Raw genomic sequence first — 25509 nt, forward strand, 5'->3', positions numbered from 1 at the left:
TGAGTCAGTTTTAGCACAGGGGCTTAATTTTGCGTGCCCCCACCCCCTCACCCCCACATCCAACCACCTTTTCTTTCTCTAATGCATGCAGAATTTAATCTGTGTAACTCATATTCTGGGTAAACTCTGCCCAAGCCTTATCAGCATTTTTGTGAGGCTTTGAAGGCACATAAACTAAAACTCATCTCATTTTATTATGTATTGTTATCTCTTCTAGTCTATTCTAATAAACACCAATTCCATGCTCTGAAAGTAGATTAGAGTATTTCAGAGAAAAAAAATAGACCAACAGAAATGGTTCAACTATTGACACTTGATAACATTACATGTGGTAACATTTATTATAGAGTATAAAGGAATATATGTTTTTCCCCCCGATATTGGACATATGTCTAAGTAGGAAATTAACGGAGAATTGTTGCTTCTGTCGCACATAACATATTTATAGGTCTTTGCACTGGAGGAGACATTTTTGGATTTGAAGTTAGTCACTGAATCATAAGACCAAAACCCAAAGCGAATCTCTGTGAAGATACACATGTACAGTGATGTGGGCAAAACTCACCATGTTAATCTTCTGCAGCAGATTCTACTGGATACTCTATCTTACTGGTCTTCTTTGAACATATTGAGTATATTGAATATAGCATTATACACTAACAAAGCACTTTATTGGGAGCTCTATACCAGGTAAAACCTCTCATTGCTCTCAAAACAGCCCCAGTTCTTCCCAGCATGGATTCCACAAGATGTCGGAAACATCGCTGTGAGATTCTAATTCAGTGTTGACGTGACTGCAGCACACAGTTCCTGCAGATTACTCAGGTGCATTTTCATGCTCCCGTTATTCCACATCCCAAAGTGTTGTCAAGATAGAAATTGGATCGACTGTGAAGGCCACTGAAGAACAGTTTGTGACATGGTGTATTTTCATGCTGGATGTAGCTATTAGAAAAGAGTACATTGTGGATATAAAGGGATGCACACGGTCAGCAACAATACTGAAATATTCAGGGTGGTTCAAGTGGGTAAGGCTCTGGGTTGTTGATCAGAGGATCAGGGTCCTAGCCCTAGCACCACCAAGCTCCACTGTTGGGCAATTGAGCAGGGCCCTTAACCTTCCATGCTCATATCATAGCTGTGTAATAGCTGCCCCTGTGCTCTGACAACGCCCTTGTATCATATGCAAAGAAAAGAATTCCACTGTGATGGACAGTTCTTGCCCTCAGTGATTGATTGATTGATTGATTGATTGGTATTAACAGGCCCATAGCGTGACAAGAACACATTCCCCACACCATTAAATCACCTCCACCAGCCTGGATTGCTGACATGATGCAGACTGGATTCATGCTGTTGATGATAAATTCTGACTCTATTGTCTGTGAGCCTGAGTAGAAGGCTTAAAATGGGCTGCTTCCATGGCCACTATAATTGTACAGAGTGATTATTGGAGTTTCTCCAGCCTTTCTGTCAGCTTGAGCCAGTCTACTCTTCTCAAGGTGTTTCTGTCTGCTCACTGAAGCTTGTTTCTTTATTGCACCATTCCAAGTAAACTCTAGAGACTGTTGTGGAAAAACCAGGAGATCAGTGGTTATAGAAATACCAAAAAAAAAAAAAAAAACACACAACAGCCAATCTGGCACCAACAGTTCTGCTACAGGCAAGAGATGACATTTTCCTCCATTCTTCTGGTTGATGTGAACATTAACTGCTGGTCGAGATCGGCATGATTTTGTCCGTTGCCCTGCTGCTACATGATTGGCTGATCAGATAGCTGCATGAGTGAGGAGGTGTGGAGCTGATTCTCAGTGTTTGCTGTGGATTTAGTACTGATATTTTTGCAAGCTGAAACGTGACAGCGGGCTGCATTTGCTTCGAGTTTGTCACATGTGGATTACTTTGGATTACTTCCTTAAAGCCGTTACTTTGGGCAGGTATGGACACAACGACACTTGGGTGTGGAGCAAGACAAGTGTGAGAACACGAGAAAACACTGCTTCAGATTGTTCACAGGAATAACAAGATTCGTGATGGTATGTTTCTTGTCCTGCTCATTTTCACACACACTGTGTTTGTGTGTGTCTCTGTGTGCATCTGTCTGTGTGTTTGTGTCTCTGTCATGTGTGTCTGTCTGTCTATGCCTGTCTGTGTGTGTCTGTCATATGACTATGTGACTCTATCTATCTGTCTGGGTGTGTGTGTCTCTCTCTTTCTCTCTGTCTGTGCATGTGTCTCTCTGTCTCAGTGTGTGTGTCTCTCTGTCTGTGTCTCTCTCTGTCTCTGTGTGTGTGTGTGTGTGTCTCTGTCTCAGTGTGTGTGTGTGTGTGTATGTGTCTCTGTGTGCGTGTGTGTGTGTGTTTGTGTCTCTGTTGTGTGTGTCTGACTCTGTGCCTGTGTGTATGTGTCTCTCCCTGTATGTGTGTGTGTGTGTGTGAGAGAGAGAGACTCTCTGTCTGTGTGTGTGTCAGTGTGTGTTTCTGTGTGGTTTGTAAAAGAAAACAAGCTGCTCTATTTTGCGCTAGACAAGTAGGTGCCTCAGCATTACACCAGTAAAGGAATATCTGCCATGTGTTTTTTTTTCCTGACTATTTTATGCAATTTTAAAAAATACCATTATCGAAAATCCAGCAGGAATTACACTAATACATGCCTGGAGTTCCAAATAACAGTAGAGACTTTCCCATGCCTAAAATATACAGGATGAAATTTGTTTTTAATTGCTCTTAATTAATTTGTAATTTATTAATTGGTAAAGTGATATTTGCTCTTAAAGTAAATGAGGAGAGAGAAATTCATCCACTGGAGCACTTTGTGGTCAAACTGCTCTGCATATCTCTGCATTCTGTGCTTCCTAGCTAATATCTCTTTTCCATGGTTTGTCCTTTTTTTTTTTTTTTTTGATAAGCGGCTGTTGGTTAAGTCAGAACACCAGAGAGCAGAGGCCTGGCGCTGAAGCCTAATTAGAGTCGTATCTAAGCCGCATTGGGGCACGTAATCAGTTTTGGGATTAGCATTAAGATTAGATAAGGCATTATCCATCTTTCAGTGATTGAGGCCCAGCTTTTCTCTGTCTTCAGATCAGTTTGCAACACACACACACACACTATCATAGCTGGTGCCAGATTCTTAAATAGTGTGAACCTGCTCAGTGCGCCACCAGATGCTTCATTATGGATCAGTTCTGAGCAAAACAAGAAAGAAATTGAAATTTGTAGCAATAACATGTGATCGAATATTATCCAAAAACTTGTCTTTGCCTTTATAACTGCATCCAGCATCCTCTAAACAGCTTTTGGATGCTCAGGTTTGACTCTGACTCATTTGTGTTGCTAAATTCTTACACTCACATTTCGTTTTTGTTAAATGTTCCCTTTTAGGATGATAAATAGTACAATTTGTGTGTTTTCTCATCCCCTATAAATCATGGGGTACTATAATGGTGTTCACAGTGCTTGGAGTGCCTGCGAGGAAGACTATAAGATTGGGAGAGTTACTTTCAGAATGCATCCCATGCCACATTGATTGCCTGATTTAAAATTGTAATCAGTGACAATCAAAAGTTCATAAACCCAGTAACGTCTCCTGATTACATTCCAGTACTTTTTAATTACTTGTCATATGAAGTAAGAAGAGTGGCACTGTGGAGCCGCAGGCAGCGTTGCTGTGTCACAGCTCCAGGGTCTGAGTATAACACTGAGCTTTAGATTACTATCTGTGTGCAGTGTGCATGTTCTCACTGTCTCTGTGTGGATTTCCTCAAGTTCCCTGCCATCCCAGGAATGTCCTGTTCAGCATGTCCTTTTCTTTTGCTATATTTTTTTATTGAGAATAATTTCATGTGTTTCCTTGGAAAACAATAAAATTTTTGAGTGATCTCAAACTTTTGAGCGGTTGTGTGTGTGTGTGTGTGTGTGTGTGTGTGTATATATATATATATATATATATATATATATCTTAAAAAAATATATGATTTTTAATTTTTTTAATTCAAGCCTAAAAATAACTATTCTCCCTGTGCATTATACTTATTATGGCCATTTTCCTGTACTCATATTGGATAAATATCCATTCTGTTTTCACATGCGTATAGTAATGCCATTATCTGGCGCTTCGGCAGTCCTGAGCGCAGCATTATTTTGAGTAGATGTATAGAGAACGTGGCTTGCTTGTCCCCTGGGGAAGAGACAATATGATGAAGTGTTTAATTTGAGAGTGGAGGTTGGAACGCACAAGCATGATGGGAACGTCACCTTGAAACATGCACACATTGTCTCTCTCCCTCACTCGCTCTCTTGCACCCAGTCAGCAGCTCTGATTGGAATATCATTCATTTGAAAATAGTGCAGCCATTGTGGGTAGACACCTGCTGGGATGTGCAGGACAATGCAGCTGTCACTTGCTTTCTACATGCTTCCTTTTCTTCCTGATTAGCTTTCAGAGGCTGCTCAGTTTGTGTGTGTGTGTGTGTTTGTGCACACACACACACACACACACATGCTCAGTGCTGAAAATGAAAGCGTTGAAGGGAATTGAAAGACCTGCACTTTATCCTCTTATCATTTGAAGTGTTCTGCCATATAGCTTTCTACATATTCCTGCTCAGATTTTTTTTCTATTGCGGAAGTTAATAATGTGGTGCCATTGTGCTGTGAGGTGCCGAATTGGCAGGAAATGGTCAAGAGTGTCCAAGGTCAGGGAGTAGATCTTGATTAGAACCCTGCAGATGCAGCGTGCGTTTGGATTAATGAAAACCTGCCCTTGACGCTTCTGCCTTTCTGTAATCAGCTGATGCTTCTGCTTCTGAAAGCGCCACCCCAAGCCACATCTGCGTGTCCTTAGCATGTGGCCTTGGAATATATTTTTAAGCCTTTGCAGATATACATAGTAAAATCTTTGTTAGCAAGAAGGAACACGAGAGCATATGCAGTGGACCGATCAGGAAGGACATGACAGCATATAAATGGAGTGACAGGAGATGGAGATAAATGCACACGAGCAGGTTGGGTCTCAGAAGCCGTGTTAACGGACACACGTTCGTGAGATAAAACAACGATCAGAGAGACCTCGCTTAATGGAGACGTCACCACGCATTTTGTTATAGAGCTGCTACCGAGACAGTTTCAAAGCTATCAGAGACATCACAGGCCTTATCTCTCTCTCTCACACACACACACACACACACACACACACACACACACACATGCATTCCCCCGGTGCAGCACACAACCCGCAGAGTGCTATCATTTACTGGTTTACTACACACCACAGACCTCTTGTGATTCAATGAGTTTCACTCTCAGCGGTTTGCCTGAGAGGCGAGAGTGGCAGAAAATGCCATTTCAGTCAGCATTGGTTGTTTTGCTGTTTTGTTGGTTCGTGGTTTTAAAAATACCATCACACACAGTCAGAGAATAAAAGTGAGCTCTTAAGAATATTGAGATCTTGAGGGCTGGAAGATGGTTTCAGTGTGGACTAACTGGTTTGTTTGAGGGTTCTTCATGTATGTTAGACACACTGATGTGGTTCTGGCCAGTGCAATGGTGGTGATTTTTTGTGCATTGATTGTGTAGTTATGCCCTCAGTGACGTTCCAAGATTTAGAAGAAGAAGCCTTTATTATTGTCGCATATACATTAACGTCGCATATTTGAATGTTGAAGGTTGGGCTCAGAGTGATGCAGTGAGCAGTGAGGGTTAAGTGTCTTGCTCAGGGGTCTAACAGTGGCAGCTTGGCAGTGCTGAGGGTTTATCTTCTGATCAGCAACCCAGAGTCTTAACCACTTGCACTACCACTGACCAATTTGTTGGAATATTGACTCTTCCTCGCTAGCTATATTCCTGTCATGGTTTTACTGTACACGTCATCACAACTCGGAGCACTTAACAGCAATCTGTGACTACTTTCAGAGACACACGATTACTGCAAAGCACTCGGGATTGCTCCGGATCATGATATATTCACGGCTTCTGCAGTTGCTGGCTAACTTTTCACTCTTTTCTACTTCTTTGCCCTGATCGTGGCTTTTTGTAAACCTTTTTACATATTAAATTCCCATTCTATAACATTCACGTGTTTTTTCCCCCCAGAGATATTTGATCTATTTTAGTGATAATACACACTACAGATTTATGTTACGTTACAGATTTAGTTCTTGCTCTGTTGGTGGCCTCATTAAGTGTCTGTTTGTTGTACACTTGAAACAGTGATCTTTTTTCTTTTCTTTTCTTTCTATTTTTTTTTTCTTTTTTTTAAGATGGAACAAATCTGCTGTTTGATTCCAAAACACTACTAAATGGGTGCATAGATCTAAGTGTCAATTATCTGCATGTTACTTTTGTTCCTTCACTTCACTTACTTTCAAAGCTGCTTTTTCAGCACAGTAAGATTACAGTGCCTCTTACCACATTAAACATACCGAAGCCCCAGTTCACTCCAGCGCCTTCATGATCTTTCCTCTTGCCTTCTGCAATAACGTTTTATTGCCCCCTCCCAAACCATTACTAGACCAAATATATTCCATATATTTAACTTTTTTAGAGTTTGTAATCAGAACCAAGAGTCTTTCTTTCCATGATCTATCCTCCTGACACCTGTCACCTGTATCCCTAATGCTCAGTCATAACAGATTTTTATAATGTCCATAACATTATATCATATATTCTATCCAGACTGTTGTTCTTGCATGATGTATAGAGGGAGGTGATTGTGATGAATGGTGATACAATTTGCATTTATTGCTTATACTCTACATACACTGTACTATAGGCTCATGTTGCAAACAAACTTTGTTGTCTTTTGTCATGTTAATTGTTTTCCCCTGTATACACAAGCTGATTTTTTTTGTTTTTCTGTATGTAAGTGATCTTGGAAAAGGAGATGATGAGGATGATGATGATGATGATGATGATGATTATGAGGCTATTATTATTAATTATCATCATCATTTTTAAGAAGAAGAAGAAAAAACTCTGTATAAAGGGGTTTAGAGCTCTGTGTGTATGTGTGTGTGAGAGATGGATCAGCTGAATACAGTATAAAGAAGATCTACCTCCCAGATGTACTTTTGCAGACACAGTGGAGCTGAGCTTTTCAGCATTGCAGGTCTCTCGCACAGAACTTGGGGGTTATGCATGTCTGTCTGTTCCACGAATCCACACACACACACCTTCTCATTCATGAATATTCATTCACATATATATATATATAATATACCTCTTGGGAAAAAAATAAGAGACCACTGCCTAATCATTGAAAACCTCTGGACTGTCATCAAGAGGAAGATGGATGGTGACAAACCATCAAGCAAAGCTGAGCTGTTTGCTTTTTTGCAAAAAGAGTGGTATAAATTTCCCCAACAGCAATGTGAAAAACTGGTGGAGATCATGGAGCAAAAATGCATGCAAATCGGGGTTATTCCACCAAATACTGATCTCTTAATGTTATTTAGCCAAAGCATTAACACAATTTGTTTACAAATTATTTGAATTTTGTTTTATTTGAGTTATTAAAGCTCTGCAAATACTGCATGATCTTGGGTTATATTGATGTGTTGTCATTTCCTTTAAATATACACTCTAAATAACAATAGTTATATTTGGAATTTAGGAGAAATATTGTCAGCAGTTCACAAAAAATGAAACAAAACTGTTCATCTCACCAATACATGCACCTGTAAGAAAAAAACATAAGAAATTATTTTGCAGTGTGTGTTGTGAGTGAAGAGGGTTTGATGATGTGATCTGAGGGCGAGACACAACATCTAAATAAAGCAAGCTCCCTGTCTCATGCTCTCTCTGTCCTTCTGCATCTTATTCTGTGGTTGTTTCTCTCCATTTCTGTCTCACTCTTGGTCTTTCTCTCTCTTCTTAAGCTGAGCATTTCATCTTCTCAGCAGGACTGAGCTGGGTATCATTTTTATCTTCCTGCTAGTCCTTTTTGCTCTGGGGAAATAGAGCATCGGATAAAAAAAATAATAACATACACAGACATTTACACGCACACACAAACACACACACATGTATACACACAGTGTTAGTGTTGCTACTGTTCTCCAACGGACTCTACTCATACTCTGCTATACCCCTCAACACAATTTCACTCCACTCTAATCAAACTCCTCGCTACTCTCCCAACCTCTACTCTGCTTCACTCTTTCATTCTACTCCAACCTGCTCCACTCTACTCTCTCCTGCTCCACTCTCCTGCTCCACTCTCCTGCTCCACTCTGTCCATCCTGCTCCACTGTCCTGCTCCACTCTACTGCTCCACTCTATCCACCCTGCTCCACTCTCCTGCTCCACTCTGTCCATCCTGCTCCATTCTGTCCATCCTTCTCCACTCTCCTGCTCCACTCTGTCCATCCTGCTCCACTCTCCTGCTCCACTCTATCCATCCTGCTCCACTCTCCTGCTCCACTCTGTCCATCCTGCTCCACTCTATCCACCCTGCTCCACTCTATCCACCCTGCTCCACTCTCCTGCTCCACTCTGTCCATCCTGCTCCATTCTGTCCATCCTTCTCCACTCTCCTGCTCCACTCTATCCATCCTGCTCCACTCTCCTGCTCCACTCTGTCCATCCTGCTCCACTCTATCCACCCTGCTCCACTCTCCTGCTCCACTCTGTCCATCCTGCTCCATTCTGTCCATCCTTCTCCACTCTCCTGCTCCACTCTATCCATCCTGCTCCACTCTCCTGCTCCACTCTGTCCATCCTGCTCCACTCTATCCACCCTGCTCCACTCTCCTGCTCCACTCTGTCCATCCTGCTCCATTCTGTCCATCCTTCTCCACTCTCCTGCTCCACTCTGTCCATCCTGCTCCACTCTCCTGCTCCACTCTATCCATCCTGCTCCACTCTGTCCATCCTGCTCCACTGTCCTGCTCCACTCTACTGCTCCACTCTATCCACCCTGCTCCACTCTCCTGCTCCACTCTGTCCATCCTGCTCCACTCCGTCCATCCTTCTCCACTCTCCTGCTCCACTCTATCCATCCTGCTCCACTCTACTGCTCCACTCTGTCCATCCTGCTCCACTCTGTCCATCCTGCTCCACTCTGTCCATCCTGCTCCACTCTATCCACCCTGCTCCACTTTCCTGCTCTACTCTATCCATCCTGCTCAACTCTACTGCTCCACTCTGTACATCCTGCTCCGCTCTCCTGCTCCACTCTATTCCATCCTGCTCCACTCTACTCCATCCTGCTCCAATCCACTCCATCCTACTTCACTCCACTTACTCTATTCCATTCTGCCCCACTCTACTCCACTCCTTTCTGTCTTGCTACACTTTACTCCATCCTGGTCCAGTCTACTCCATCCTGCTTTACATTATTTGCTCTTGCTCCACTCAACTTCACTGAACTATGCCACACTCCATCCTATTCCTTTCTTTTCAAAGCAGTGCCAGACTTCTGCAACCTGCTACACTCGCCTTAGTCTCAACTATACTACCCAATCTTAATTAATCCTGCACCAAATGACTCTTTCTTTCTTTCTTTCTTTCTTTCTTTCTTTCTTTCTTTCTTTCTTTCTTTCTTTCACTCACTCACTCACTCACTCACTCACTCACTCACACTCAGTCTGTGTCTCTGTCTGTCACTCTAATTGGAATCGTGTGGTGCCACGCTCAGTTTGATGACTGAGTGGGAGTGTGCGTCATGCCGCTTTGACAAGTGCTCTGCAGCTCTTTGATAAAGACTCTCTGTCTAAACCTTCTCCCAATCAGCACTGCTCATCCCTGCTTACCCACTTGCTCACCTCCTTAGGGTATGCTCTTTGGTGTTTGTGTGTATGTGTGGTGTGTGTGTGTGCACGCGCGTGTGATCTCGTGTGCATGTCTGTGATGACTATTGCAGTCAAGTCCCAGGCAGTGGTTTTTTGAAGACCTAGAACAGACTGTAAAAATAGAGCTGCATGCAGAAGTGTGAGAGTCAAGCTCTTCCTGCTGCTCTGCCAGCTCCTCTTGCACACACTCCACTTTCCAATTATAACGCCCTTCGACAGGGGGCCTGCTCGAATTTCTGTCAATAGCAGTGCAGGTTAGGTTTCTCAATAACAAACTAAATTATTAATGGAAGAAGGAGTGAGGTGGAGAGAGAGTGTACACGTGTAGTGTTTACTTTTATTCATAACCTGAAACGTAAGACAGGAGTGTGACGGCTAAATGATATTCTGAATAATTCTGTCGGTTCACAGTAAAGACACGAGCATGAAAGAACTGAGAAAGAAATGCATGTTTTTTTCCCCTCCATCTTTTCCATATGACTGATTCCTAAGGAGAATGAGCTGCGCTGTGTATGTAGACCATTGTTCTAGGAGACAGGAGCTGTAGGGAAGGATGGGTCATGCCTTTCTGATGTCTGGCAGCGGAATGACCTCACTGTGGTTTTTCTATTGATTGGTCTTGTGGCTGTCTGCCGTCTGGCAGAAATCCCACTCTCGTGTCTGGCCATCGTCTGGTCGACGGTGCCACTGGAAACTTCCAGAGGTGTAGAGAATACAAACGTCAGTGTTTTTAAGTGAGCGAAAGAAAAAAAAAACCCTTAAAGGCATTGTTTAGTAATGTGTGTGTCTGCATATATTTGTAGAGTTTTGTTTTGTGGAGTTTCTGCTGGATAATTGTCACCCTTTTCTCTCTTTGGATAAGAGCATATGCTGAATGTGGTTTGTAAACGCAGCACCTGGCTGTACATAGAGTTCTTCTGTTCTCTAGTCTGCTACAGGGCTTTTCTCATGCACCAGGCCAAGTACTGTATTTGTGCCTGAGTGCTTCACTCTCCTTGACTATATCAAGAGCTCTCTGAATATTTCATTCCGTTAAAAAAAAAGGCTTGTTGTGTCGAGAGAAAGTGTCAATAACAGTATTATACGGAGTGGAAAGCACTGTAATGGTTTGTTTAAGCACTTTTTCACGACTGTAAAGCTTTAATAGAATTCAGATTGGCACTCCCACCTCTTACATTGTCAACCGAATTCTTTAGTTCACGCAGAATTCCAGAAAAGACTAGTTGCTCAAGGGGACTCTAGTGACTCTTGAGTGACCTTTCTCCTCCTCTTCTTCCTCCTCCTCCTCCTCCTCCCCCTCCTTGTCAGTTTGTCTAAAGCCCTGTGCCAGTGGCAGATACTTTCTCTCCCTGTAGGTTTAGTCAACTGGCATCGATAGCAAGATGACTGTGACCTCGATGCTATAGACCAGACACACACACACACACACACATTTGGAATGCCACTGAGGCATTCATTTCGAGCTCATGCTCATGCCACTGCCCTGATAAAGAAGAGAGAGAGAGCACTGATGGTTCTGACACCATCTATTTGCTCCTAATCCCAAATGAGGCCAAGGATGTTGTCTGTCTGCTGAATTGATTCTCTGTGCACATCTATTACAACAAGTAAACTTACTGTCAGTCACACAGCCTCAACATGCTCTTGCAGTTTCTGGCAATTTCCAGAGTCCTGCTTTTATCGGCTCTTACACCGCTATTTTCCAGGAACATAAAAAAAAAAACTCTCTAATACATGGCCAACATCATGGACTTTAACAAGTAATCTTGAACCTGTGAAATTTCTTCACAAGTAGTTCTTAAGTAGTTCTTCTTAAGTAGTATAAAAGAGTTCTCTTTTGTCTGAAGATGCCTAAAACAGGGTCTGGGGTAGAGATGTGTTAGATGTGTGTGCATGTATTTGAACTTGAAGTGGTGATTTTTAAGTGCTTTTAATTAGCAATACCCTCAAACTCGATGTGACTCGATGTTACATGGCTGAAATTTCACATTCTCTTTCACAGCTGTAGGGGTCGTCGGATGATAATTGCCCAGCACTGCACGATCCCAGTTCCAATTTAGTAGTCCAGCAGCAGGATGGACACCCACTGAAAAACTAATTAGGAGGTTTTCCGACTGTCTTGGCTGTGAGATGGTTAATGAAATGGCTAAGCGTACTAAACAGGGGTTAGCACCACCAGTGTTTAGCACAGACCCAGGCTGCGAGACGATCAGTTCACCAGAGCATAGTGTGCCTGTTCTTGTTCTGATCTGAAATGAGTTCTACTGTTGAAATGTATCCAGTGAAGACACAATGGTTACACTGGTTTGTGTAAAAGTATAGTCTGACTTTGTGTTTCAGCGAAGCTTGCAGTTGTTATTTTGATTTTTTTAATGATTATTTGAGACCCATGTGACTGGTATCATGGGATCCGTCTTTTGATGCTCACTGACAAACTGACCCACCGTCAGCAGGTTACAACCGCACACTGTGATTAGACAATGCTGCCTTTGTAAAGCTGAATCACAGGCTAACTCTCCTGCCCTTGTTTTTCCTGGCGCTCCTGAACTGTCGGGATTAAGTACATAAAGACACAATATATGCACTTGTTTGTTTCTCAGAAGCTGGCTGTTTTCTAGATTCTGACATTTTCTTTAATACGCTTCACATGCTCAGCGAGGGAAATAACTATGGCCTTGTTTTAAAGGCTCGTGCTTCATTTGCACCTCAGATTCTCGGCCCAGCTGTTCCTTGGACTTGCTAATCAGCTTTGGAATATCATTAAAAAAAAAAGTCCAATCTGCCAGGCAGTCCTGCCATGTGAGGATTTAACGGTGGCAATAAGATGCGATCATTTGCAATGTAAACTCCCCTTAGGCAAAGTTATTTGGATGCTTATATGCACTGTTCCCATTTGTTAGTCGTACAACCCTTCTCATCTGTCCTTACGATCCAAAAGCTTCTCAGGGGTCCTGGAAGTGTTCGGGGGGGTAATTTCCAGTTCCACGTGCCAGTGCAGTCTTCCCGCAGATTGGCTAGCTGTGGCCGAGTTTAACGGCACAGCTACAAGCAGGTCCTTGCCGCAGTGGCTGGGGGGTAATGGGCCGTGGAGAGCTCACGCACTAACCTGCCTAATCATGTTTGAAATGACAGAGGAGCCCAGGGACACGTGCCTTCATTAAGTGTGGTGATGTATACGAAGGGGGCAGAGAGGAGGGCTTATTCAGGCAAGGGTCCCAATGCATGCTCCCAAAATAGAGATAATGGATGCATCAGATCATAGCCACTTCTCCTGAAATGTGCATAATACTCATCACAGTTAAATCTGGCCCTTGTGGTTTTAGTCAGCATAGCACAGACATATTTAGCCAAACCTTTACACTAACTTGATGTAGATCTTTAAGATGATCCCACCTCCACGTGTTGGACTTGTGCCATAAAGCGTAAGCATTTTCCAGTTATTGGAGGTAGTCTGAACGACTAGGGACGTGTCAGACGAGAGAGGCACACCTGACGGCCTAAGTGCAACCGCGGGCCTCGCCTCTTCCAAACCAATGTCACATAATCAATCCAGAACCCCAGAGGCTCTCTATCCTCAGACTCTAAGCAGCTAATGCCCAGAAATCCTCTGCTGCATGGGTCTGCCTTGTTCCCCTAACAACAGCTGTCAGCTTGTCAGCGCCTCATATTTGGCCGAACAGTTTTTTAAATCCCGACTGATTACAGATTGGCGAGATTTATCAAGGACACGGTGTACAAGTCAAGCAGCACATTGTTTCAGGGAAGTGCATGTGGGACTGTATGTGTTTGGAGGGCCTCTGTTAGTGATAACACTGTTGTGGTGTATGGATTTTACGGTTTCGGGTTTCTTGCTATGCTCCTGCTGTTTATTTTGTCTCCTGATGTGGCCTCATGGCTTGGTCCTGCAGTGTGCAGAAACATAGCATTCACAAGGTTAGGCTTTGAACTCTTTAAATTTGTGGATATCGGCAGAAATAACAAGTATTGTTGTAAGCAAAAGGATTTTTTTTAAACATCTAAAACTGAGTCCATACATATTCATGATTTTTAGTAGAGAAATGTATCTATTTTTATAAAAAAAAAAATATATATTTTTCCCTTTTTTCCCCCTTGCATTTTGCTGTCTGACAGCTGCACAGTTAACTCTAGTGAATTTACAAAAAGGTCAGTAAGACATGTAGTATTGATAAGTGAGTATAAGTAAGTGTTGAAGGACTTCAAAGAAAATTATTATTGTTTTTCAGAGGATAAACAAATGGAAAATCTGATGTATTTTAAATAAAAAATCTTTTCAAAGTTCTAAGGTTTTTAAAGATTTATTGTCAAACTAAACTAGAAATACACTATAAACCCAAAAGCTTGTGGACATCACATCTTTATGTGCTTGTTGAACATCTCATTCTAGATTTATTATCTCTTTGCTGTTATTAAAACCTCCACTCTTCTGGAAAGTTGTTCCACTAAATGCTTTGGAAATTTGTGCTCATTTAGTGACTAGAGCATTAGTGAGATCAGGCGCTGATGTTGGGTGAGGAGGCCTGGGGTGCAGTTAGTGTTACACTTCCTCCCAAATGTGTTCAGTGGGGCTGAGGTCAGAGCTCTGTGTAGGTCAGTCAGTTCTTCTACCTCAGTCATGCCTTCATGGATCTCGCTTTGTGCACAGAAACAAGACTCTTTTCCAGTGAGAGGAAAACATAATGTTCCAGCATACAGAGACATTGTGCTTGTAATTTGCTTGTAAAAGGGGCAGTGGTTAAGGGTCTGGGTTCTTGACTGGAAGGTCAGGGTTCAAGCCCCAGCACTGCCAAGTTGAGCAGTTGAGCAAGGCCCTTAACCCTCTCTGCTCCAGGGGCGCTGCATCATAGCTGCCCCTGCGCTCTGACCCCAACTTCCTCAGCTGCGATATGCGAAAAAAAACATTTTTTTTGGGCAGTGATAGCTCAAGTGGTTAAAGCTCTGGTTTGTTGATCGGAGGATCGGGGTTCAAGCTCTAGCACTGCCAAGCTGCCACAGTTCGGTCCTTGATCATAACCCTTAATCCTCACTGCTCCAGAGGCGCTGCATCATGGCTGACCCTGCGTTCTGACCCCTGCGTTCTGTCTGTCTATAGATCTGTCCATCTGTCTATTGTGGCAACAGTTTGAGGAAGTACCACATATGGGTGTGATGGTCTGGTTTTCACATACTTTTGGCCATCTAGTGTATTTAAATCTGCGGGGATGAAACTAAAGAATCAGTTGTACATGACCTCATTTTTATGCATGGATCAACCTTTTCACCATGTCTACGACTTTACAAATTAAACTAAACCTGAATCCAATTGATTCAATTTTTCGGGACTTATCTGGCTGATACTGTTCAAAATGTAACTGCGCCGAGCCTGGAGTCGTTCAGTGTGACTGCAGTGATGGAGGCATGAGACTGAGTAGCAAGGGGAAGTAATTAAGGCCAAATCCATTTAGGTCATTTAATTAACCAAGTGACAAGTCCACTAGCTTCTGGAGCCTATCAGTGCTGGAATCAGTCTTCAGTGCTGAGTGAGGGCCTTTATTGGGTATCTGTTAATGACTGCGGAAATGCTCTGCGGCGAAGACCGACGTCGCAGTAAGTATCAGGAAGTACATGAGAACTTGACATATGGTCCCAAGAAAGTCGATGGGAAAGTTAAAGACATATGACATATTTCACAGAACTTTTTTCTCCATATGAATCCACAAATGAACAAATCTCCAGCATTCAGCTGAATCTTGGATCTGTTTGAGATTTATCAGAATATTGTTGATGAGCAGTCGCTCTCTTTCTCGCTCAATGTCTCTCTCTCTCTCTCTCTCTCTCTCTCTCTCTCTCTCTCTCTGACTCTCTCAATGTTCATGATGAGCAGTCTCTCTCTCTCTCTCTCTCTCTCTCTCACTCTTTTGATCACAAGATGTTATTGCAATGGAGCAGAACCAGTGTGTCTGCTGTGCTCTATAATAAATAATAAATAGCTCACAAAAAAGCCATTATTGCAGTAGAGCATGTGGCAGTGCTGCATAATCGCTGTTTGTTTGTGTTCATGTGGAATGGTCGTCTGATCCAGACTGCTTTATGCAACAATGGTGTGTGCACGTGTGTGTAGGCGCATTTTTGTGCGTATGTGCCAGCGTGTGTGTGTGCTTGCATGTTTGTGTATGTGTGTGCCCGTGTCGCGTGTGTGTGTGCATGCATGTGCTTACATGTGTGTTTGTGCGAGTGTGTGCGTGCGTCTGAATGTGTGTGTGTGCGCACCTGAATATGTGTGTGTGCGCATGTGTGTGAAAGTGAAAGGGCATGTATTTTGTACCGTGTGTCAGCGCAGAACCCGGAGCCCCGACTGTGAGTCTGATAAGGCCAAGTGACAAGCAAATCCTTGACAAAGAGCATCTCAGCCCTTGCTTGGTGCTCTGTAGCCTTCATTAGCCTTTAGCCGGTGCTGAAGCAGGGGGTCTGGTTGTGTGTGTAGCTTGTGTAGAATGCATGAGTGTGTTAGTTACATACTTCAGAGTTTACATGCTTTTTTTATAAGCTGCTAATCAGATTGTGATGCTCTGAGGTGGTGAAAATAGTTCGCTAGTAATTATAAGGGGGATAGAACACTTTTTTTGTTTATTTTGTTTTATTTCCTGAAGTTTAGCTCAGTTTTATATGCTTCACTTGCATTCAGTAATATTTTAAGATCCTGGAAAGGACTCAGACATGAGTTTCATTCTGAAATGCATTCCACTGTATTATTAATATTCCAGTGTATTAAGCCTGAGCATGTGTAAGGACAGGTGCTGTATGTTTATGTAAATATATCTGATACATTTTTATAAAGTGGCAAGATTTCATCTAGGAGAAGTAACTGAATTATTAAGTACCTCATAAATCAGCATAAAACACACAGGTAACATTAGTCCATTCAGATAGTTTTGAATGAAGTTACAGTGATATTGTTAGAGTTAAGATACCAGCAGCATTCAGAGTCAAGTTTAATCAAACCATTCAAGAGTCCAAAAACTTCTAAAGCTGAATAAATATTAAATGTTTCACTATTAAGGAATAGTTTGTGTTAGATAAAGCTGTGTAGAACACTGATAAAAAAAACTTAACAGATGTGGTGAAGAGTGTATGGTTTAGGTTGTTTGAAATACTGTTTAACCAAATGAACATGTATATTTACTGAGCAATCATAACAAACGCTTTATGTATCATATGTAAAGGGGGGGGGTATGTAAGTGTGTGTGTTTGCATGGGTGGATGAGTGTGTGTGTGTATACATGGATGGGTTGATATGTAATTTTGTGTGTGTGTGTGGGTTGGTATGTAAATGTGTGTGTATGTATATATGGGTTGATATGTAAATGTGTGTGTGTGTGTTGGTATGTAAATGTATGTGTATGTGGGTTGATATGTAAATGTGTGTGTGTGTAGATGGGTTGATATTTAAGGGTGGGGGTGGGGGGGTTAGGGTTGGTATGTAAATGTGTGTGTATGTGTACATGGGTTGATAAAGAAGTGTGTGTGTGTATGTGATAACAGTGACATTGACTGTAATTCATGAAGTAAACAGTAGCAGACACACATTTTTAGTTTCTATCCAGGCGATCATTGTTTGAGTGCTCTGCTAAACGCTAGCGTGGCTGTGGAATGTGAATGAGGGTGGAACGTATGAATATTGATAACGGTGCATAATTGTGTTGACTGAGCCTGTGATCCAATTCGAACTCTGTAGAAGACTTGGCATCTCGGCTCGTCCTATTCTCTCTTCGATATCTTCAATCTGTCATTAAAATGTAAAGAGGGGTGGGGTTTTTTTTGTGCAGGTTAGCTATAGTGTGTTTAGTAAGTAGCAGCTTCCAGCTGTCCGTCTGGCTGTCCAATTAGCCTGCAGAGTAAACAAGGCATAACATTAGCATTTCAGCTCAATCTTCATCTGACACAAACACTCAGCCACTCATAAATAATCCAACTGGAGGGAAACGCAGCTCAAACGTACGCTCTCGCTCTGACAGCTGGGTCCTTTTTTTTTTTTATATTACTTTAATCTTTTTTCACCCCTGGCCTTTTTTTTTTTAATCTGTTCTGAAAATGAGATTTTGATGTGTCCCTTCTGGCCTTGTGTCAGATTTGGCAGAGACAGGCGCTATCCCAGCAGCCTTTGTTGTTAATTGTGTTAAGTCACCTATGAAAGACTGAAGAGTTGGAGTCAATGAACCAGGTGTCCCTTTGGTCAGTATTCTTACACCCCTTTTCTCTGATCTATCCTTCTCCACGTTATCTCTTAAGCGATCTCAACGCTGTGGCTGATAACAGTTATCTCAGCTGTTCTCCTCATGGGGCCAAGCCTCAGGATGAAGCTTCTCAGTGCACTGCTCTGTGCCTGTGAGGGCCTCTGGTGGTTCCCTAACCTCCACTTTACTCAGGATGACATTCTGAAAATGACATCGAATTACAAGTTAAACATTTCCTGAAAAAACATGGGCTTGTGTGGGAATGCCTCTCTGAAGCTTTACTGACAGTCTAGTAGATTAACAGTGCATCGTCAGACCAGAAAGCTCCTAATACATCAATTATCCAGTTTATTTGACATTTATTTCAGTGTCTTCTCATAGAATGCTGCAGGAATGAGTCCGAAAACACGGAACTATCGTTGCAAAGTCAGTGGGTTTTTTGATTGGGTTTATGGTTAAATGCCTGAAATAAGATCTAGCTTAAGCTCGGGATATTTTCATACATAAAATAAATCTGTAATACCTCACATTATTTTTCCTAAGCTTTTATATGTATTGAAAATTGCTGGTTGCTAGCAAGTAGCTAAATGAGGCTACGGAAGCTGTCGGGGAAATTAAACTTGATCACGTCAAACAGGAAAGCTCATCTACTACAGCCTCCTTTGTGTTTATAATCACGCAAATGTCCAGCTCCAAGTTTTCATTCGTGCACAAAAAGTGAATCCTTTTCAGGAAACGCATTTTTATATAAAGTCCTAAAGACTAAAGTCATGTGACTGTGGTGTAGTTTGTTTCACTTTTGGTGATTTGTGTTAAAAAAAAAAAAAAAGCATAAAAGTTGTGCTCATTCGTGATGATTATCCTGAATAAAATGTGTAAGAATCATCCATTTTTTTTTGAAGGTGGATTGTTTTCTGCAGTAATCTAAAAGCCAGAGCGATGATAACTTCCAGGTTTGACTTCCAGCATGCATCATGGCTGCAGCACTCTGTTCCAGATCATATTTTAAGACAAAATGAGCCCAGTTAGCATTGCCTTAAATGAAGAAATCCATTACAATTATATAATAATTACAAAACAGTGACACAGTCCACACTCATCTCACTCGGGGATTGCTACCTCATTTCATTGCACCCCTGAAACTTTTCCTCCCTGCTGTTTATTAACCTACTGAAAAAAAGAAATCCATTCAATCAAAACTGAATGGAAGCGCTCCTGAAACCTGTGTGGACGGTTTCAGTTCAATTATATGGGAGTGTTTGAGTATTCTGTCTGAGTATTTAATGAGCAGAGTCACTCCTTCAATCTTTTCTTCTCTCCTGTCCGACATTTAATTAAATGTTATTTCACTGATGCCGAGACGAGTTTAGATAATCTCCTACACCACCCTGAGTGTCAAATGATCATACTGTTGCACTACTCAATATACAAAACAAGTGCCTATGTCTTTATATACAGTATCTGTTCTATCATGGTGTATTTGTAATCTCATTTCGTCTGTCCGGTTCTCTCAGGTGGAAGGAAGTCTGCTGTGGGTCATGCTGTGGGTCTGAGTGCTGTAGCTGGTGCTGAAATGCGGTTGGTTTTGGGGTTGCGGCCCCTCCTGGCCCTGACCCTTAGCCTCACTGGCCTGCTACTGCTGTCCAATGTTGCCACGCCCTTTCCCCAGGACCTGGAGCCAATCAGCATAGTCGGGAGTGAGCGTGAGTATTAAAAAGTCATTCTTAAGATTTTCAGGATTGTAAACACAGCTGTATAATTTGGTTATGATTCTCAGGTGTAGGCAGTTTTTCACTTGGAGTCAGTTGGATGAAATATTAGATATTGGATGGTATAAAAAATGTACACCTTTGTCAGCATTTTCTTTTAGCGTTTATTATTTCTCTTTTTAGATTTTTAATCTTTACTCTCTTTTTTTTTTGCAAGGTTTGAGTTATTTACTAGTTTTCTTGTCAAAAGTCACAAAAACAAGATGAATGGAATTTCGTGAGACTATGTGAAATGTTCTTCAGCTCTTAAAGGTGCTCAGCTTGCCAAACTATCAGCACTTGGCAGGTAGGAACAGTGTTTCCACACCAAAACATATAAACAACCTGGCGCTTATCCCGTTACAGCATACATGTAAGCTTATCACTTATTAAAATGAGTGAGGATGAACGAGTGTAAAGGAAGACGGGTCAGTGATTTTATATTGACTTCAGCCATTGAGGCTGTATAAGCTAATGAAATCGGATAGTGTGAAGATATCAGGAGCAGTATTTTCTAATTCATGTGTAAAAGATCAAACTAGAAAATGCAGAATATTTGAGATGAGGACAATGCAAAAAAAAAAATCAAAGGTTCATGTGGAGAGTGTATACACACAACAAAACCTAGATTATCAGGGGCTAATAAAGCTCTTGAAGGCAACCAGACATGTAATGAGGCCCATTTATCAGCTGTTTGCACCTGTGTGTGTTTTTGTGTATGTGTGTCCATGCGCATGCATGTGTGTCCCTCTGCGTTTGTGTGTGTATGTGTGCTGCAGGCTCACAACAGTAACCATTACTTATACTAATTCCCTGACCTGTACAGGGAGCATGCTGAAAGTGCGCACTAATTAAAAGCTGTAGTTTACACCTTTTGGGTTTCAGAGACGTCTCCAGTGAAAGAATATCCCTGCACGCATATCAGACATCTCTCCTGATTAATCTGATTGTTGCAAGGAGAGATGTAGGAAGACTAGTCTCTGTTTTAAGTGCCATAGCTTTCTACTGTTACACATACACATGCCTGCGATAAATATTAATGCTACGTTCACACATACAGCGACTTGCGGTGAAGAGCGAGCAGCTCATTCATTTCCAGAGACATGCCGACTTTCAGTGATGAGCGACAGAGACCGTTGGCGACTAGGTGTGAGCTTGTTCAGCAGTGTGAAAAAAATGAGTAAAGTTGACCTTTATGCAAATTTGAAATGATTTGGAGCAGCAATGGAAGTAAAGACAGTAGAGCACATGGGATCAATGACAAAGAGCACACACTGCTTCTCCTTCATCTCTTATGATATGATGCATAGATACACTACTGAATTTTAGATGCAAACACAAAAAAACTCCTTCCAGGATGTTATATTTTATCGACAAGTAACTCGATTTGGAATGCCAGTTACGCCACCCACTGATAAACGTAATTACTATGGCAACCCGTAGGAACACCTACTGATGACTTAAAAGTACAGCAATTGGCAACATGTAGCGATAAATTCACCGGATGTTTCAGTGTACATAAGAGAGACATGATGTGTCTAGAGACACTTGCAAGTAAAACATGTCTTTGCTTTGATTAAAACTTTAATTCAAGACCTTGATTACGAGTACAGATCGCTGCAGTTTTTTTGAATGGTATACAATATCATAACAAGAGTTCAGCAAGATCACCTCCAATCATTTCATGTCCAGTCATTTCATATAAACTATAATATCATATAATCGATGATCTGACATATCGCTGGCTAAACAAAACACTGATAGACATGGCTTTATACAAATATTAACTACACCATGATAAACATAGTCTAACTAAGTCAGCACTAATCCAGTACAAATGCATAGACTGATCTTCTAAAGACAATATGTAAGAATATGCAAGTGTTCATGACTACAAACAATGCATTTATAAGCTATGATACACTTTCCAAGGATAGTTCCAAGGAACTCTGAGGATAGTAATAGTTGTATTTTTTTGGGGTAACAGCCCACGTTACACACAGTACAATGTCAAGTGGGCGGGATCAGAAGATTCATTTTGGTAGACCAATAACACATCAACCCTAAAATGTTAATTTATTCCTTTTTTTTTGTCATAGTTTATATTTATTCATAGTCATTTATCAGAAAGATTCCATCTGGACACACAACCAACCTTCTTTTAGAAACTTACACCTGTTTTTACAGTCCTGAGATTTATTGCCATTATTCAGCCTAGAGACTAGCTCTTATTTGAATCTTTGAGTTCATTTATATTCCAAAAGATGATTTTAATTTACAACACAGAATCTAAATTCATTTCTGGATCCTTTATCAAGTCTGCTTCAGCCCACAGGCTCTGTCTGTCTGATACCTGAAGAAAGGGTTTAATGTTAGCTATGAGAGTTCAATCTTAAGGCTTATAGCATTGCAGCACAGAGACGGATTTAGGGTCAAGCCTGTTGCTCTTCATCAGCAGACCTGCAGGTAAACGCTGATGGCTTGAGGCAGCGAGGTGTGTATAGTTTGTGATAAGATGGTACAGCCCCTCATCTGCAGCTTTTATCCAGGAATTAATCATAGTAACGCCTCAAATACATCTCAGTAACTTTTAAAGAGATATCAGGAAAACAATATATTATTATTATTAGCAGTAGTAGTATTTATTTATTTATTTATTTATTTATTTATTTTAATAAATCAAATCTAGTGTTTTTAGAACCGAAACCTGTTAAAAATACATGTCTGACAAATAGATAGATAAAATGTCTGAAAAAAGAAAGTGATGAACGCTTTTTGAGAGGATCAGTTTAGTTCTGCATGACGCTGTCAGTTTCTAGAGGTTGTGTTTATAATAAAGTGTCTCCTCTAATAAAACTCTCACATCTGAACAGCTTTACATTAACAGTACAAGTGATTTTCTTCCTGCTGCATTTCCTGTGGAAATGATTACATTCTTGAATCAAAAATTTATTAACAGAAAACTACATTTGTTGTGGAGAAGTGTCTGGCTATGAGTTCAATGCAGGAGTGCACACTTTCATTCTAATGAACTCACTGTAAAGAGTAGCAGCAAGCATGCTGTGAGCTCTAACAATACAATTTGTACAAATTCTACATCATCTAGTATCCTGCGATTGCAAGAATTTTGGATATAAAGAATAATTATATTAAAGTCCTTTAGTAAATAAACCTCTTAATAGCAACAAGCGAGAAAACTATGTGTGAATAAAATCAGTTTAAATTTGATCGTGCAAGACATTTTTTTCCCCCCACAACAAAATGATTGTGTTATACTTATGTTTTCTGCAGTGAAACCTGCACATCACTCTAGTTTAAAAATAGCGATGAATATAAATTTAAATGTAATATACACCGACCAGACATAAAACCTGCCTGATATTGTGTTAGTGTTCGTCGCCCATTTGCTACCAAAACAGCCCTGACCCGTCATGCACTGTGTATTCTGACACCTTTCTATCAGAACCAGCATTAACTTCTTCAGCAAATTGAGCAACAGTAGCTCGTCTGTTGGATCGGATCACACGGGCCAGCCTTCACTCCCCACGTGCATCAATGAGCCTTGACTGCCCATGACCCTGTCACCGGTTCATCACTGTTCCTTCCTTGGACCATTTTTGATAGATACTGACCACAGCAGACCAGGAACACCCCATAAGAGCTGCAGTTTTGGAGATGCTCTGATCCAGTCGTCTAGACATCACAATTTGGCCCTTGTCAAACTCGCTCAAATCCTTACGCTTGCCCATTTTTCCTGCTGACACATCAACTTTGAGGACAAAATGTTCACTTGCTGCCTAATATATCCCACCCACTAACAGGTGCCATGATGAGGAGATAATCAGTGTTATTCACTTCACCTGTCACTGCTCATAATGTTATGCCTGATCGGTGAATAATATTTAATATTAATATAGTTTATATTCTGGATTCCTGTGAAGCTGCTTTGCAAAAATGACCATTTTTGCAACAAAGTGCTATACAACTAAACTGAATTGAATTTTCTTTTTCCGTACTTAAGTTGTGGTTGGGCTTGTGATCGTGTACATGGCAAGTTAATGTAGACACTCACGTTATATGTAAGTAAATATGAAAGTGATTTAGATACTATACAGATAGCTGGGATTATAAACTAATAAACAAACCTGTTAGTGAACTAACCGACAAAGTAAACCTCCTAACTGGCTAGATACAAGTTGTATAGCCAGTTGGCTGAGTATAATTTTACGCTAATTAAAGTACAACTGTGGAATATTTTAGTAGTTTAGCAAGAAAACCGCCAACACAACATCATATCAGTTCCCGCCTCATATCCTCATTTTACCTCACACTCCCCACTTACCCTTTTTACTCGTTGCCTCTCAATTGATCTGATGATTCCTCAGAGGATAACAGATAGCCATGTCAGAGTTTACTCTCTGTTCTCCTGGCTGAACAGTGGCCTCAGCTCGGACTGAATATTTTAGGCTTTCTCGGATGAATACAATTGACATTTAGACAATAATTTCATTCTACTCATAGAGCAAGGCCAAGTCTTTATTTCTTAACTCACATTTTAATCATGCTGTTTAAAATAGCTTCTGAAAAACAAAAACTAAAACAAAACTGCTGATTCGACTCATGAGATAGATGGCTGATTTTTAAGTACAGCTTTAAGTGTCTGCCACTGCAGGGAGCCGCTATAACCACAGTCTCCATGTAACTACATGTCGTCCAGGGGGAAGTGGTTGAATGATTTCTTTGAGGTTGTTTTTTTTCTGTATTTTTTTTTTGTGTGCAGAAGTGAGAATAATGCCTGTACTGTGATCAGTGGTGAGCATGCTGAGATCAGATCATGTTTACTGTGCAAACGCAAGAGGGGAAATTTTCCTGATGCTGTTAATCACAGAGTTGTTGTTTTTTTCTCATCGTGTCCAAACCAGTAACTCCATTAGACTGAATGAGTCGAGTCTACCACATGAGTCGACATGCTCTCTTCTTGACTTTCTAAATGCTAAAATGATCGATAACTGAATTTCAGCATCAGCATTGTTTATAGAAAAATCAGTAAGGCGTTAGGCAACGTTGTTCTCTTGGTAAGGATACACTGCGTTCTGCTTCCTTGCATGGTAAATGGCATGTGCAAAATGTGATGCTGAGAAGGCCCTAACTCACCTTTCACAGCCCGGCACTGCTGGCTAAATGAAGTCATCACTTTGCGCTGACAGATTGGACGCGCAGACTGAATTTACTCTGCCCAGAGAGGCCCGAGGCTTTCTCAGACCTCACTGTTAAATAATGAATAAAGGATATCCTGAATGAGGAATTGCTTTTCTTTGAGCCCGAGTGTTCTCAAGAGGATTATTTTTAATAAAGCTCTGCTGAGTGCAACGAGTATTAATATCTTAGAGTATAGACTTACATCTTGTATAATTAGTTTTGGCTAATATGAGTGAAAGCTTTTACTTGTTTGTTCTAAACATATCAGGTATGGCTGTTTATTGAAAAGTATTGATTACTCCTGAGAGCTCTTAGTTCTGCTTTCTTAATCTCTCTCTCTCCCTCTCCCTCTCATCCCTCACTCTCTCATTCTGTCTCCCTCTCATCCCTCTCGTCCTCTCTCTCTCTCTCTCTCTCTCGCTCTGTCTTTTTCTATAAATCTCTTATATCTCTCTCGCTCTACAGACTCCTACCTGTACCCTAGTTTCCAGGGCAACATGTCAGATAATGACACGGCGAGGCTCGGTCTGGACTTCCAGAGAAT

The 25509-nt window shown here is 41.3% G+C and overlaps 1 protein-coding gene across 5 annotated transcripts in view; it reads left to right on the top strand.

Annotated features, from left to right (window-relative positions):
• sema6e (sema domain, transmembrane domain (TM), and cytoplasmic domain, (semaphorin) 6E) overlaps nucleotides 1-25509 on the top strand; it is a 134937-nt gene that overhangs the window by 66304 nt on the left and 43124 nt on the right. For 4 of the 5 annotated variants that reach the window (XM_058386826.1, XM_058386811.1, XM_058386803.1 and 1 more), the window contains 2 exons: nucleotides 19533-19721; nucleotides 25431-25509. The exon at nucleotides 25431-25509 is cut by the window's right edge and continues 36 nt beyond it. In XM_058386826.1, coding sequence (XP_058242809.1) covers nucleotides 19592-19721; nucleotides 25431-25509 — 209 coding nt within the window. In that variant the 5' untranslated portion in view covers nucleotides 19533-19591. Of the gene's footprint in view, nucleotides 1-1873; nucleotides 2037-19532; nucleotides 19722-25430 lie in introns of those variants that run through there. The other variant, XM_058386817.1, reaches the window with a different exon arrangement.

Source organism: Hemibagrus wyckioides, linkage group LG01 (assembly GCF_019097595.1).
Source record: "Hemibagrus wyckioides isolate EC202008001 linkage group LG01, SWU_Hwy_1.0, whole genome shotgun sequence".
Classification (NCBI taxonomy): domain Eukaryota; kingdom Metazoa; phylum Chordata; class Actinopteri; order Siluriformes; family Bagridae; genus Hemibagrus; species Hemibagrus wyckioides.